This window comes from Molothrus ater, unplaced genomic scaffold (assembly GCF_012460135.2).
Source record: "Molothrus ater isolate BHLD 08-10-18 breed brown headed cowbird unplaced genomic scaffold, BPBGC_Mater_1.1 matUn_MA240, whole genome shotgun sequence".
Lineage (NCBI taxonomy): Eukaryota > Metazoa > Chordata > Aves > Passeriformes > Icteridae > Molothrus > Molothrus ater.
This window is the reverse complement of record NW_023416754.1, coordinates 1-16,827: the sequence shown is the minus strand read 5'-3', so window position 1 is coordinate 16,827 and position 16,827 is coordinate 1. Positions and strand designations below refer to the sequence as shown.

General features: G+C 46.9%; 1 protein-coding gene across 1 annotated transcript; it reads left to right on the top strand.

Moving 5' to 3' along the window:
- Nucleotides 1–9,283: 9,283 nt before the first annotated feature.
- Nucleotides 9,284–14,917, top strand: LOC118701327 (retinoic acid receptor RXR-beta-like; the record flags this gene model as incomplete). Its single annotated transcript, XM_036405963.2, has 3 exons — nucleotides 9,284–9,498; nucleotides 12,392–12,483; nucleotides 14,812–14,917. Coding segments are annotated over 3 exons (413 nt in total), but the record flags the coding sequence as incomplete, so codon positions are not given.
- Between the last annotated feature and the right edge of the window lie 1,910 nt (nucleotides 14,918–16,827).

Sequence of the window (16,827 nt, the reverse complement as noted above, 5' to 3'; positions counted from 1 at the left end):
CCACCCCTTGTATCAGTTGGGCTTTGTCAGGAGCCCTTGGGCTAGCGCTCCTACGTGTGATGGTTTTCCCAACACCACCCATTGTATCAGTTGGGCTTTGTCAGGAGCCCTTGGGCTAGCGCTCCTATGTGTGAACGTGTGATGGTTTTCCCAACACCACCCATTGTATTGGTTGGGCTTTGTCAGGAGCCCTTGGGCTAGGGCTCCTACGTGTGATGGTTTTCCCAACACCACCCATTGCATGGTTGGGCTTTGTCGGGAGCCCTTGGGCTAGGGCTCCTACTCCCCTTTCTTTGTGAAGTGGACATACAGGTCAATCGGTGCTCCTGACTCCCATCTGGTGAGCGTGATCACCGGCATCTGATGTTCGATAAAACTGAGCGAGCTCATCGCTTCGGTGTCAGAGTTTTCCGCTCCCATGGGTTTCTCCCTCTCAGGAGGTCGTTTGGGGGGTCCATGACCTCGGGAGGGATCAGGACGATGCTGCGGAGCCATTGTAGGGATCCCACCAGCTGCTGCATGCCATGGAGTGCCTTGATGTCTCATTGAATTTTTATTTGGGGAGGGGTTATATAGGAGTTCGAGATTCCCACTCCCAAAAAGGTGACGCACGGTCCCTTTTTATTTTTGCACTCGCGATTCTGAACCCATTTATTTTCAAGGTCTCCAAGACTGTCGACACTAGCTGGTCTACCTGGCTCGAAGTAGAGTCATGATCGGGATGTCATCCATGTACTGAATGGTGGTCACGGTCAGATCGTTCTGCCGGGCTGGCGCTAGTGCTCGGTCCACTGTTGTGGGAACTCAGCACATCGTTCCCGATGTCCAGAGATGCCAGGAGAACCCTTGGGGGTCTCGGAAACCCTGGAATGTTGCCGAGAGTGCTTGGTGGCTTGATTTTGATCCATCCACAGAAGTGACAGCAGTTTGAGGACATGAGAATCACTTTAGAGTGAAGGGTGTAAAAGGGACACATTTATAGGGTGAAATATAAACTTTAAGGTTTTTGGTACAGGGGGGTTATGGAGACAAGATGGAGGGTTCAGGGCGTGTCTCATCCTTCTTCTTTCTTCTTCTTGTCTTCCATCTCCTGTGGTGATGTTGGCACTTGGAGATTGGTTTATGGTGAAGGTGCACTTGCCAACACGGGTGAAAAGTATTGGAAAATAAAGGTAAATATCATGTACGTAGATTTTAGTATAAAAAGACATGACCGCCCCGTGGGTGGTCAGAGTGCCCGTGGCTGCCTTGCAGATCAGACCTCTGTTGGGCAGACAGAAAATTTTGTAGATAAGAAACAATAAACAATCTGAAGATCGAAAGGCTGAAGAGTCCAGACTCGTCCTTTGAAACGCGTGCCACCCAAGAACCACACTACCCATGTCCGGGCAGAGACAGACAGCCGGACCCGACACACCGTGATTTGACAAATGGTTGGGGAGTTGACCGTTCCCTGGGGCAAACTCTCCACTGGAAGCGCAGGTTGGGCCGCTGGCTGCTCGGGAAGGTGACAGAAAAGGCAAACCGCTCTTTGTCTTCATCGTGCAGGGGAGTGGAAAAGAAGCAGTCTTTGATGTCGAGCACTGCACAGGGCTGTTCTTGGCATCACCGAGTTCACGGGCAGCAAAGTTTGTACGGGACCCATTGGTTGAATTCTTTTGTTCGCCTCTCGCAGGCCGTGCAGGAGGCGGAAGCCCTCACCGGATCGTTTGGGTATCACAAAGATTGGGACGTTCCACGGGCTTGCGGAGGGCTCTACGTGGTTCCGCTGTAGCTCACGGCCCATTTGCTCAAGAAGGGCAATCATTCGAGGCTTTGGCAAGGGCCACTGCTCCACCCACACTGGGTCTGCTGATTTCCATGTGAGTTTGATGGGTAGCAGCGGGTATGCAGCAGTGGTCCTTAGCATAAATTTATCATCCTGACATCCAGCAGGGCTAGGGCATCCCTCTCCAGCAAGGGTGGGCATCCTGACATGACATTATGGGGAAAGGGTGATAGTTCTCCCCGGTCCTCTTTCGGTGCAGAGCGTTATCGCTACCGGTTGGGTGCTTTTTCAGGCCCGGGACAGCCCCCCAGCCCTGCCCACCATGGGGGCTTCTCCCAGCTTCCACTGTGAAGGCCAGCGTACGCTGGGGATGATGGTAACGTCTGATCCCGTATTGACCCAAACGGGGAGGCAGACAGCAGAGCCGTCAGGGTTGTTATGGAGACGGCAAACTGCCCTCGCTATCAGCCGGTGCCTGCCCACCTCCACGGCAAAGGCCACCCAGGGGTCCCGCCCCCACGCCTTCATGGCCAGGGCCACGCAGGGGCCTCGCCCCCAGGGAGCCGTTCCTGGCATTCCTGGGGTGTCGATGGGTTTGGCTGGGCCGTTGGTTGAGTTGCTGAACTGGTCATTGGAGGGGGCAGTGGGTGCGTGTTGCTGTTTTATTTCTAGAGTCCCATACTGCTGCTGTTATCAGATCTCTAAAGTCCCCACCTCCCCGGCGTGTTCTCATGGCTGCAGATCTTCACAGCGCAGACGCTTTCTTCTGCACGCTGTTCTCTCCCAGGTCAGGGCTCCTCCAAGGCTCTCCTGACTGGCTGACCCGCCCCCTTTTATCCCAATTCTCGTCAATGGTCACAGCTGCAGCCCAATTAAGGACATGGCAGCTGCAGCCCATCAAGGGCAACCGGGACCTCTGGGGCCAAGCCTCTAGACAGAAATTCAAATACATTTCCTCTACTATAGGTGCGGGAGCTCCGCGCCCCATTGAGAACTGGCACAACTGGGCCGTTTCATGTCCCAGGTGGGAGGGAGCTGTGAGCAGCCCGGGCACAGCCCCCTCCCCTGTTGCAGTGTGTCGCCATTTCCTGTCTCACCTATGCCATCCCCCTCAGGTGTGCCAACCTTTCCCCCCCTCCCCCGTGCCCTCCTGCCTGGCACCTTCCAGCAAGGCGTCGTGTGATTGGCAGATGCCCCCCAGGCCTGGGCTCATTGGTTTGTCCTGGCGTCCACATCCCCTGACCACACCTGGTTGGTGCCTCACCTGTCCCTCCCCTCCCGCTGTCCCCAGGGCTTAAAAGGACACGAGACCATGCGGCCGGGGTCTCTGCCGTGGTTCGGTCTCTGTCTGCCTGTCTGGAGCTGTTACCACATTCAGAAATCTACCATGCTACAATAAACTCTGGATCTAAGCTCCACGGCAGAACCCGCTCCTTTTCTCTTCACTGTCATCTGAACCTTTTCCTTTTCTCTTCACTGTCTGAACCTTTTCTACCAAAGGTAAACTGAGTTCCTATTTTGCCTGGACTTGTTCCGAGCGCCCAGCTGCAGCACCCAGCCAGCCAAAGGCATCTCTGGGGTGAAAAACGCCACAGCTGCCGCCTTTGGTCCAGCAGCGAGGCCAGACGAAGCCAGGCAGGACACACCCCGAAACATTCGGGGTTTAATATTTAACACTCCCCTTCCCGTTTCCCTGATGTTTAGATCTGCGCTCTTTGGTGAAATGTCCCTTTTTGCCACACGCCCAGCGTGGCCCCCGTGGTCTCGTCTGGCACGGGGGAGCGGCTGTTGGTGGATGCCCTGGCTGGGGGCAGCTCATTCCAACGTGGGCTGGCCACACTCAAAGCATGCTATATCACACTGGTTACTGCAGTGTGAGCAGCTGCCTGGATCGGGGCTGCATGTTCTTCTTTTGTGACGCGCCCGATCACGCCCGCGATGCCAGACCCGGGCGGTAATGACCGTAAAATGTCCCAGGGTGACGTTATGATGCTTGTATCCCCATCCACGTGTTCTGTTAATGCTGGATATTATGTTCTGGGCCTTTAAGACCGGCTCTGAAGAGGGAAAGTTTTGTTTTGGTTTTCTTATCAGCCTGGCGGGACACAGAGACTGCAGCTTTTGCTTTTTCTGCTTTTGGCTTTTCACTTTGCTCTCTCTCGCTCTTGCTTGCTTCGCTTCTGCTTGCTTTTGCTCATTAGCTAGTTTAGCTAAACTGTCCAATTTCTTCCTGGACTGTTTCTCCTTTCCTTTTCCTGACCATTTTGAGCCTGCTCCGGACTGGGACCTGGGAACACTGAGAGTCTGCACCTTGTGGCCTGCAGCAGCTGCCCCAGCGCCGGAGGGACTGAGAACAAAGTGACCACCCCTGAGAGAGAGACTTTCTGAATTTGTCATCTTTTTCAGAGCGGTGCCATCCGGTATTGTTCATTCTGTGTGCTGGAGGTGCTGTGCCTGTTAAATAAACAGGTTCTTTCCACTCCTCTCCAAGGAATTTTTCCCAAACCGGTTGTGGGGAGAGGCCGTGTGGGTTTGCTTTCTGGAGGGGCCCTAATCTGGAAATTCTCCTCCAAATTTGCCCTAAACCACGACACTGGTTTGGTTAATCTGCAGGTTTGGTTGATGTCAAACGGGAGCGTGTCATCTCCTCCAAAAACGCTACCAATGAGGGTGGAAACCATAGCTGAATTAATCCCTCTGTCCACGACTGCTTTAACAATTGTTTGCACATCCTTGGGGTTTACCGGCGCGTGGGTTCTCTGGTTTCCGCCCTGCCCTCCCGCTCGGACCGGGAACGCCGGCGTGGCTGATGGGGCCCAATTGGCGCATGCTATTTTTGTTCTCCTCCAGTCTGTGAGCGGGGTTCGTTCCTTTCCTAACTTCCCCTTGACCCAAGCAGGAGCGTTGTGATTACTGATCTTGTATTCCCTCGCTTCCCCTTTGTCGGAGTCGGAGTCGTCAAACCACTCGATCCCAGCTCGAGTCTGACTCGGGTCCGGAAGTCGACTGACTGGATACTCGATGGTTGAGTTGGTTGAGTTAGAAGGAGGCAAGTCTAGGATTCACCAGTCAGTGTCCAACCACTGACAAGGACATTGTGCCCTCGGTGCAACAACTGGATAGAGGAGAGGATCTCTTGCCAAAAATATGAGGATAGTTTCAGCAGAATAACCACAAGAATGTAGAAGTAGTAACAAAACAACCATAAGAATACAGAAGTAGGCGTGGTTGGCCGAGAAGTAATTAACCAATAATGAGCTCAGCTTTGCAATATGTATAAGCCACATTAACACCAATATAAATATGTGCGACTATCAATAAAGTTGGAGACTTGCTGATCGCTCATATTGAGCGCCGCATTTCTTCCGCCGATCCAGCAGGCTCCGACCCCGTCCCTTTCTCTTAGGATTGGGCCGCTCCTTCCCCCTCGGCTCGCCCCATCTCCTGCTGGGGGAGGCTCTTGGTTTTTGAGGAGGATTTGTTTTCAGACAAGCAAAAACCCCAAATTTTGGGTCCTTCCAGCCTGGCAGGAGCTGCTCATCCTCTGCTCTCTCCCACCCCAAAAATTCCGATTTTTTGCTCAAATTTAGGTTTTTTCCCCTTAAATTCAATGGATTTTCTCAGGGATTTTGGGGTTTTTAATGGGATTTTCAGATTTTTTTCCCCAAAATCCCCAAATTTCCCAAAATCCCAGAATTTTAGCCTGGAACGAGCTGCTGATCTTTCCCCAAAATCCCCAAAAATTCCCATTTTCCCTCTCATTTGGGTGGTTTTTGTCCAATTTCCCTGGGTTTTTTGCAGGATTTTGGGGTTTTCTCCCAGAATTTTCATTTTTTCCCCAAAATCCCAAAAAACCCCAAATTTTGGGAATTCCAGGCTGGAAGGAGCTGCTCATCCTCTGCTCTCTCCCACCCCAAAAATTCGGATTTTTCCCCTCAAATTTGGGTTTTTTCCCTTAAATTCAATGGATTTTCTCTGGGATTTTTGGGTTTTTAATGGGATTTTCAGATTTTTTTCCCCCAAAATCCCCAAAAATTCCGATTTTTCCCTCTCATTTGGGTGGTTTTTGTCCGATTTTCCCTGGGTTTTTTGCAGGATTTTGGGGTTTTCTCCCTGAATTTTGATTTTTTCCCCCCCAAAATCCCAAAATCCCCAAATTTTTCCCCATTCCAGCCTGGCAGGAGCTGCTGATCTTTTCCCAAAATCCCCAAAAATTCCCATTTTCCCTCTCATTGGGGTGTTTTTTGTCCAATTTTCCCTGGGTTTTTTCCAGGATTTTGGGGTTTTCTCCCAGAATTTTGATTTTTTTCCACAAAATCCCAAAAAACTCCAATTTCTGTGAATTTTGGGAATTCCAGGCTGGAAGGAGCTGCTCATCCTCTCTCTCCCACCCCAAAAATTCCAATTTTCCCTCAAATTTGGGTTTTCTCCCTTAAATTCAATGGATTTTCTCTGGGATTTTGGGGTTTTTTATGGGATTTTCAGATTTTTTTCCCCCAAAATCCCCAAAAATTCCCATTTTTCCCTCTCATTTGGGTGTTTTTCCTCCGATTTTCCCTGGGTTTTTTCCAGGATTTTGGGGTTTTCTCCCAGAATTTTGATTTTTTCCCCCAAATTCCCCAATTTCTGTGAATTTTGGCCCATTCCAGCCTGGAACGCACTGCTGATCTTTTCCCAAAATCCCCAAAAATTCCCATTTTCCCTCTCATTTGGGTGGTTTTTGTCCAATTTTCGTGGAGTTTTTTGCAGGATTTTGGGGATTTCTCCCAGAATTTTCATTTTTCCCCAAAATCCCAAAAAACCCCAAATTTTGGGTCCTTCCAGCCTGGCAGGAGCTGCTCATCCTCTCTCTCCCACCCCAAAAATTCAGATTTTTTGCTCAAATTTGGGTTTTCTCCCTTAAATTCAATGGATTTTCTCTGGGATTTGGGGGTTTTTAATGGGATTTTGAGATTTTTTTTCCCCCAAAATCCCCAAAAATTCAGATTTTCCCTCTCATTTGGGTGTTTTTTGTCCAATTTTCACGGGGTTTCTTGCAGGATTTTGGGGATTTCTCCCAGAATTTTCATTTTTTCCCCCGAAAATCCCAAAATCCCCGAATTTGGCCCCGTTCCAGGCTGGAAGGAGCTGCTGATCGCGTTGTTCTCCCATCCCAAAAATTCAGATTTTTTGCTCAAATTTGGGTGTTTTTTGTCCAATTTTCCCTGGGTTTTTTCCAGGATTTTGGGCTTTTTTTGCTGGAATTTTCATTTTTTTTCCCCAATTCCCCAATTTCTGTGAATTTTGCCCCATTCCAGCCTGGAACACGCTGCTGATCTTCTCCCAAAATCCCCAAAAATTCACATTTTTCCCTCTCATTTGGGTGGTTTTTGTCCGATTTTCCCTGGGTTTTTTGCAGGATTTTGGGGTTTTCTCCCTGAATTTTGATTTTTTCCCCCCCAAAATCCCAAAATCCCCAAATTTTTCCCCATTCCAGCCTGGCAGGAGCTGCTGATCTTTTCCCAAAATCCCCAAAAATTCCCATTTTCCCTCTCATTTGGGTGGTTTTTGTCCGATTTCCCTGGGTTTTTTGCAGGATTTTGGGGGTTTCTCCCAGAATTTTCATTTTTTCCCCAAAATCCCAAAAAACCCCAAATTTTGGGAATTCCAGGCTGGAAGGAGCTGCTCATCCTCTGCTCTCTCCCACCCCAAAAATTCGGATTTTTCCCCTCAAATTTGGGTTTTTTCCCTTAAATTCAATGGATTTTCTCTGGGATTTTTGGGTTTTTAATGGGATTTTCAGATTTTTTTCCCCCAAAATCCCCAAAAATTCAGATTTTTCCCTCTCATTTGGGTGGTTTTTGTCCGATTTTCCCTGGGTTTTTTGCAGGATTTTGGGGTTTTCTCCCTGAATTTTGATTTTTTCCCCCCCAAAATCCCAAAATCCCCAAATTTTTCCCCATTCCAGCCTGGCAGGAGCTGCTGATCTTTTCCCAAAATCCCCAAAAATTCCCATTTTCCCTCTCATTTGGGTGGTTTTTGTCCGATTTCCCTGGGTTTTTTGCAGGATTTTGGGGGTTTCTCCCAGAATTTTCATTTTTTCCCCAAAATCCCAAAAAACCCCAAATTTTGGGAATTCCAGGCTGGAAGGAGCTGCTCATCCTCTGCTCTCTCCCACCCCAAAAATTCGGATTTTTCCCCTCAAATTTGGGTTTTTTCCCTTAAATTCAATGGATTTTCTCTGGGATTTTTGGGTTTTTAATGGGATTTTCAGATTTTTTTCCCCCAAAATCCCCAAAAATTCAGATTTTTCCCTCTCATTTGGGTGGTTTTTGTCCGATTTTCCCTGGGTTTTTTGCAGGATTTTGGGGTTTTCTCCCAGAATTTTGATTTTTTCCCCCAAATTCCCCAATTTCTGTGAATTTTGGCCCATTCCAGCCTGGAACGCACTGCTGATCTTTTCCCAAAATCCCCAAAAATTCCCATTTTCCCTCTCATTTGGGTGGTTTTTGTCCAATTTTCGTGGAGTTTTTTGCAGGATTTTGGGGATTTCTCCCAGAATTTTCATTTTTCCCCAAAATCCCAAAATCCCCAAATTTTGGGTCCTTCCAGCCTGGCAGGAGCTGCTCATCCTCTCTCTCCCACCCCAAAAATTCACATTTTTCCCCTCAAATTTGGGTTTTCTCCCTTAAATTCAATGGATTTTCTCTGGGATTTGGGGGTTTTTAATGGGATTTTGAGATTTTTTTTCCCCCAAAATCCCCAAAAATTCAGATTTTCCCTCTCATTTGGGTGTTTTTTGTCCAATTTTCACGGGGTTTCTTGCAGGATTTTGGGGATTTCTCCCAGAATTTTCATTTTTTCCCCCGAAAATCCCAAAATCCCCGAATTTGGCCCCGTTCCAGGCTGGAAGGAGCTGCTGATCGCGTTGTTCTCCCATCCCAAAAATTCAGATTTTTTGCTCAAATTTGGGTGTTTTTTGTCCAATTTTCCCTGGGTTTTTTCCAGGATTTTGGGCTTTTTTTGCTGGAATTTTCATTTTTTTTCCCCAATTCCCCAATTTCTGTGAATTTTGCCCCATTCCAGCCTGGAACACGCTGCTGATCTTCTCCCAAAATCCCCAAAAATTCACATTTTTCCCTCTCATTTGGGTGTTTTTTGTCCATTTTTCCCTGGGTTTTTTGCAGGATTTTGGGGTTTTCTCCCAGAATTTTCATTTTTTCCCCCGAAAATCCCAAAATCCCCAAATTTTGGGTCCCTCCAGCCTGGCAGGAGCTGCTGATCTTTCCCCAAAATCCCCAAAAATTCCCATTTTCCCTCTCATTTGGGTGTTTTTTGTCCAATTTTCCCTGAGGTTTTTTCCAGGATTTTGGGGATTTCTCCCAGAATTTTCATTTTTTCCCAAAATCCCAAAAAACCCCAAATTTTGGGTCCCTCCAGGCTGGAAGGAGCTGCTGATCCTCTCTCTCCCATCCCAAAAATTCCGATTTTTTGCTCAAATTTGGTTGTTTTTCGTCCGATTTTCCCTGGGTTTTTTCCAGGATTTTGGAGTTTTCTCCCAGAATTTTCATTTTTTCCCCTGAAAATCCCAAAATCCCCGAATTTTGCCCCATTCCAGGCTGGAACGAGCTGCTGATCGCGTCCTTCTCCCACCGCTCCATCGCTGTCAAGGACGGGATCCTCTTGGCCACGGGGCTGCACGTGCACAGGAACAGCGCCCACAGCGCCGGCGTCGGCGCCATCTTCGACAGGTCTGGGATTCCGGAACCTTCCGGGCACTTCCAGAACCTTCTGGAACCTTCCAGAACCTTCCTAGGGCTTTCAGGAACCTTCCAGAACCTTCCAGAACCTTCCTAGGGCTTCTGGGACCTTCCGGAACCTTTCAGGGCCTTCCAGGGGCTTCTGGGGCCTGCTGGGGCCTTCTGGGGCCTTCCTGGAACCTTTCAGGGGCTTCTGGGACCTTCTGGGGCCTGCTGGGGCCTTCCTGGAACCTTTCAGGGGCTTCTGGGGCCTGCTGGGGCCTGCTGGGGCCTTCCTGGAACCTTTCAGGGGATTCCAGAATCTTCTGGAACCTTTCAGGGGGTTCTGGGACCTTCCAGAACCTTCTGGGGCCTGCTGGGGCCTGCTGGGAACTTCCAGGGGATTCTGGGACCTTCCTGGAACCTTCCTGGAACCTTCCAGGGGCTTCTGGGATCTTCCGGAACCTTCTGGGGCCTGCTGGGACCTTCCTGGAACCTTCCAGGGCCTTCCGGAACCTTCCGGAACCTTTCAGGGCCCTTCCGGAACCTTCCGGGAACTTCCAGGGGATTCTGGGACCTTTCTGGAACCTTCCAGGGCCTTCCAGGTGCTTCTGGGACCTTCCGGAACCTTCTGGGGCCTGCTGGGGCCTTCTGGGACCTTCCTGGAACCTTCCAGGGGATTCCAGAATCTTCTGGAACCTTTCAGGGGGTTCTGGGACCTTCCAGGGCCTTCCGGAACCTTCCGAGGGCTTTCAGGAACCTTCTGGAACCTTTCAGGGCCCTTCCGGAACCTTCCGGGAACTTCCAGGGGATTCTGGGACCTTTCTGGAACCTTCCAAGGCCTTCTAGGGCCTTCTGGGACTTTCCTGGAACCTTCCAGGGGATTCCAGAATCTTCTGGAACCTTTCAGGGGGTTCTGGGACCTTCCAGGGCCTTCCAGAACCTTCCAAGGGTTTCTGGGACCTTTCTGGGCCTTCCAGGGGCTTCCGGGACCTTCTGAGGCCTTCTGGAACCTTTCAGGGGGTTCAGGGACCTTCCAGGGCCTTCCAAGAGCTTCTGGGGCCTTCCTGAACTTTCCTGGGGCTTCCAGGGGCTTCTGGAACCTTCCAGGACCTTCCAGGGCATTCCCGAACTCTTCCAGGGGCTTCCTGGACCTTCCTGGAACCTTCCACAGCCTTCCGGGACCTTCCAGGGGGTTCAGGAACCTTCCAGGGTCTTCTGGAACCTTCCAGGACCTTCCAGGGGCTTCCCGGGGCTTCCTGGAACCTTCCAGGGGCTTCCGGAACCTTCCAGGACCTTCCAGGGGCTTCCAGGGGCTTGTTGGGTTTTTTTGGGAATTTTGGGTGGGATTTTGGGAACATTTTGTTGAGATTTTTGGGAATTTTTTGTGGGATTTTGGGTGGGATTTTGAAGGATTTTTGTCAATTTTGGTTGGGATTTTTTAGGAATTTTTGGGAATTTCTGTTGGGATTTTTTGGGAATTTGGGGAATTTTGGGTGGAATTTTTGGGAATTCTGGGCGGAATTTCGGGTGGGATTTTTGAGCAATTTTGGGGAATTTTTGTTGGGATTTTTTGGGAATTTTGGGTTGGATTTTTGGGGAATTTTGGGAACTTTTTGTTGGGATTTTGTGGGAATTTTGGGTGGAATTTTGGGGAATTTTTGTTGAGATTTTGGGCAATTTTGGGTGGGAATTTTGGGAATTCTGGGTGGAATTTTGGGAACATTTTGTTGAGATTTTTGGGAATTTTGGTGGGATTTTGGGTGGGATTTTGGGTGGGATTTTTGTGAATTTGGGTTGGGATTTTTTAGGAATTTTTGGGAATTTTTGTTGGGTTTTTCGGGAATTTTTGGGAATTTGTGTTGGGATTTTTGGGGAATTTTGGGTTGGATTTTTGGGGAATTTTGGGGAATTTTTTGTTGAGATTTTGGGCAATTTTGGGTGGGAATTTCAGGAATTTCGGGTGAGATTTTTGGGTGGGATTTTTGGGGAATTATGGGAACTTTATCTTGAGATTTTTGGGAATTTTGGGGGGATTTGGGGTGGGATTTTTAAGGATTTTTGGGAATTTTGGTTGGGATTTTTAGGAATTTTTGCGAATTTTTGTTGGGATTTTTTGGGTAGGAATTTCAGGAATTTTGGGGGGGATTTTTGGGATTTTTTTGTTGAGATTTTGGGCAATTTTGGGTGGGAATTTTTAGGGCCCGTTGCCACTTTTTGCTGTTTCTGGTGCCGTTTTGGGTGGGATTTTCTCCATTTTTTGGGATTTTTTGTCAATTTTTGCAGAATTTCCGTTGGAAATTTTGGGATTTTGGTCTCGGATTTGGGGAATTTGGGCAATTTTGGGTGGGAATTTTGGGAACATTTTGTTGAAATTTTTGGGAATTTTGGTGGGATTTTGGGTGGGATTTTGAAGGATTTTTGTCAATTTTGGTTGGGATTTTTTAGGAATTTTTGGGAATTTCTGTTGGGATTTTTTGGGGGGAATTTTTGTTGGGATTCTTTAGGAATTTTGGGTGGGAATTTTTTTGTTGAGATTTTGGGGAATTTTGGGTGGGAATTTTTGGGTGGGAATTTTGGGTGGCATTTTTAAGGAGTTTTGTGAATTTTGGTTGGGATTTTTAGGAATTTTTGCGAATTTTTGTTGGGATTTTTTGGGTGGGAATTTCAGGAATTTTGGCTGGGAATTTCAGGAATTTGGGGGGGATTTTTGGGATTTTTTTGTTGAGATTTTGGGTGGAATTTTTAGGGCCCGTTGCCATTTTGCTGTTTCTGGTGCCGTTTTGGGTGGGATTTTCTCAAATTTTTTGGGATTTTTTGTCAATTTTTGCAGAATTTCCGTTGGAAATTTTGGGATTTTTGTCTCAGATTTGGGGAATTTGGGCAATTTTGGGTGTTTTCCCAGGGTTCTGACGGAGCTGGTGTCCAAGATGAGGGACATGAGGATGGACAAGACGGAGCTCGGCTGCCTCAGGGCCATCATCCTCTTCAACCCCGGTGCCCTTTTGGGGGAAAAGTGGGGAAAAATGGGAAAAAATGGGAAAAAATGGGAAAAAATGGGAAAAAATGGGAAAAAATGGGAAAAAATGGGGCTTGGGGGAGGAAAAATGGGGATTTTGGGGGAAAAATGGGAAATTTTTGGGGAAAAAAATGGGGATTTTGGGGGAAAAAAATGGGGATTTTGGGGAGGATTTGGGGGAAAAAGGGGAAAAAATGGGAAAAAATGGGAAAAAATGGGGAATTCAGGGGCTTGGGGGAGGAAAAATGGGGATTTTGGGGAAAAAATGGGAAATTTTGGGGAAAAAAATGGGGATTTTGGGGAAAAAAAATGGGGATTTTGGGGAAAAAATGGGGATGTTGGGGAAAAAAATGGGGATTTTGGGGAAAAAAATGGGGATTTTGGGGATAAAAATGGGGATTTTGGGGGAAAAAAATGGGGATTTTGGGGAAAAAAATGGGGATTTTGGGGAGGATTTGGGGGAAAAATGGGAAAAAATGGGGAAAAATGGGAAAAAATGGGAAAAAATGGGGAATTCAGGGGCTTGGGGGAGGAAAAATGGGGATTCTGGGGAAAAAAATGGGGATTTTGGGGAGGATTTGGGGGAAAAATGGGAAAAAAGGGGAAAAAATGGGAAAAATGGGAAAAATTTGAATGGGAAAAAGTTGAATTTTTGGGGTGAATTTTGGGGATTTTGGGTATTTCAGCCACCAAGGGGCTCTGGAACCCTTCAAAAATTCAATTTCATGGGGAAAATTTGGGGTTTTGGGAGGAATTTTGGGGTTTTTTTTTGGATTTTGGATAATTCTGGAATCTCCTGTTGGATTTTTGGGGTGAATTTTGGGGTTTTTGGGTGTTTCAGCCACCAAGGGGCTCTCATGGGGATTTTGGGGGAAATTTGGGATTTTGGGGTGAATTTTTGGGGGTTTTTTTTGGATTTTGGATAATTCTGGAATCCCCTGTTGGATTTTTGGGGTGAATTTTGGGAATTTTGGGGTTTTTCAGCCGCCAAGGGGCTCTCGAACCCTTCAAAAATCCAATTTCATGGGGATTTTTTGGGGGTTTTTTTGGGTTTTTTTTTATATTTTTGGGATCTGGGATCACTTTTGGGGTGAATTTTGGGATTTTTGGGTATTTCAGCCACCAGGGGGCTCCAAAACCCTTCAAAAATTCAATTTCATGGGGAAAATTTGGGGTTTTGGGGTGAATTTTTGGGGTTTTTTTTGGATTTTGGATAATTCTGGAATCTCCTGTTGAATTTTTGGGGTGAATTTTAGGATTTTTGGGTTTTTCAGCCACCAGGGGGCTCCAGAATTTAGGGGGGATTTTGGGGGAATTTGGGGCTTTTGGGGTGAATTTTTGGGTTTTTTTTGGATTTTGGATAATTCTGGAATCTCCTGTTGGATTTTTGGGGTGAATTTTGGGATTTTTGGGGTTTTTCAGCCACCAAGGGGCTCCGGAACCCTTCAAAAATCCAATTTCATGGGAACTTGGGATTTTTTGGGGGTTTTTTTTGGGGTTTTTTATATTTTTGGGATCTGGGATCACTTTTGGGGTGAATTTTGGGATTTTTGGGTATTTCAGCCACCAGGGGGCTCCAAAACCTTCAAAAATCCAATTTCATGGGGATTTTGGGGGAAATTTGGGGTTTTGGGGTGAATTTTTGGGGTTTTTTTGGATTTTGGGTAATTCTGGAATCTCCTGTTGGATTTTTGGGGTGAATTTTGGGGATTTTGGGGTATTTCAGCCACCAAGGGGCTCCAAAACCCTTCAAAAATTCAATTTCATGGGGATTTTGGGGAAAATTTGGGGTTTTGGGGTGAATTTTTGGGGTTTTTTTGGATTTTGGATAATTCTGGAATCCCCTGTTGGATTTTTGGGGTGAATTTTGGGATTTTGGGGAAAATTTAAAGGTTTTGGGGTGAATTTTTGGGGGTTTTTTTTTGGATTTTGGATAATTCTGGAATCTCCTGTTGGATTTTTGGGGTGAATTTTGGGGTTTTTGGGTGTTTCAGCCACGAGGGGGCTCCAGAATTTAGGGGGAATTTCAGGGGAATTTGGGGCTTTTGGGGTGAATTTTTGGGGTTTTTCTGGATTTTGGATAATTCTGGAATCTCCTGTTGAATTTTTGGGGTGAATTTTGGGGATTTTGGGGTTTTTCAGCCACCAGGGGGCTCTGGAACCCTTCAAAAATTCAATTTCATGGGGATTTTGGGGAAAATTTGGGGTTTTGGGGTGAATTTTTGGGGTTTTTTTGGATTTTGGGTAATTCTGGAATCTCCTGTTGGATTTTTGGGGTGAATTTTGGGGTTTTTGGGGTTTTTCAGACGCCAAGGGGCTCTCGAACCCCTCGGAGGTGGAGCTGCTGCGGGAGAAGGTTTACGCCTCGCTGGAGTCGTATTGCAAACAGAAATACCCAGAGCAGCAGGGCAGGTACGGGGGGAAATAATGGGGAAAATGATGGGGGAAAATGGGGGAAAAATGGGGAAATAATGGGGAAAAAATGGGGGGAAAATGGGGAAATAATGGGGAAATAATGGGAAAAATGGGGGAATGATGGGGGAAAATAATGGGGGAAATAATGGGGGAAATAATGGGGGAATAGTGGGAAAATAATGGGGGAAAATAATGGGGGAAATAATGGGGAATGATGGGGGAGTAATGGGGAAAAATGGGGGGAATAATGGGAAAAAAATGGGGAATAATTGGGGAAATAATGGGGGAAATAATGGGGAATAATGGGGAAATAATGGGGGAAATAATGGGAAAATAATGGGGAAAAAATGGGGAATAATGGGGGAAAAATGGGGAAATAATGGGGGAATAATGGGGGGAAATAATGCGGAAATAATGGGGGAATAACTGGGGAAATAATGGGGGAAATAATGGGGAATAATGGGGAATAATGGGGAAATAATGGGGGAAATAATGGGAAAATAATGGGGAAAAAATGGGGAATAATGGGGGAAAAATGGGGAAATAATGGGGGAATAATGGGGGGAAATAATGCGGAAATAATGGGGGAATAACTGGGGAAATAATGGGGGCTAATGGGAAAATAATGGGGAAAAAATGGGGAATAATTGGGGAAATAATGGGGGAATGATGGGGGAATGATGGGGACATAATGGGGGAACAAATGGGAAAAATGGGGAAATAATGGGGAATAATGGGGGAAAAAATGGGGAAAAAATGGGGAAAAAATGGGGAATAATGGGGGAAATAATGGGGGAAAAATGGGGGATAATGGGAGAATAATGGGGGAAAAATGGGGGATTGATGGGGAATGATGGGGAATAACGGGGAAATAATGGGAAAATAATGGGGAAATGATGGGGGATAATGGGGAATAATTGGGGAAATGATGGGGGAATGATGGGGACATAATGGGGGAACAAATGGGAGAACAAATGGGAGAACAAATGGGAAATAATGGGGGAATAATGGGGGAAAAATGGGAAAATGATTGGGGAAAATAATGGGGAATAATGGGGGAATAATGGGGGAAAAATGGGGAAATAATGGGGAAATAATGGGGGAATAATGGGGGGAAATAATGGGGAATAATGGGGAATAATGGGGGAAATAATGGGGGAATGATGGGGGAAAAAATGGGGGAAAATGGGAAAAAATGGGGGAAAAAATGGGGAGAATAATGGGGGAAATAATGGGGAAAATAATGGGGGAAAAATGGGGGAACTAATGGGAAAAAATGGGGGAAATAATGGGGAAAATAATGGGGGAATGATGGGGGAATAATGGGGGAAATAATGGGGGAAATAATGGGGGAAATAATGGGGGAAAAAATGGGGAAAAAATGGGGAATAATGGGGAAAAATGGGGGAAATAATGGGGGAATGATGGGGGAATAATGGGGAAATAATGGGAGAAATAATGGGGAATAATTGGGGAATGATGGGGGAATGATGGGGGATAATGGGGAAATAATGGGGAATGATGGGAAAATAATGGGGGAATGATGGGGGAATGATGGGGGAAATAATGGGGGAATGATGGGGAATGATGGGGGAAATAATGGGGGAATGATGGGGAAAATAATGGGGAATAATGGGGGAAAAAATGGGGGAATAATGGGGGAATAATGGGGAATAATGGGGAATAATGGGGAATAATGGGGGAATAATGGAGGAAATAATGGGGGAATAATGGGGGGGAAATGGGGAATGATGGGGGAATAATGGGAATAATGGGGAATGATGGGGGAATAATGGGGGAATAATGGGGGAATAATGGAGGAAATAATGGGGAATGATGGGGGAAATAATGGGGGGATAATGGGGGAATAATGGGGAATAAATGGGGAAATAATGGGGGAAAATGGG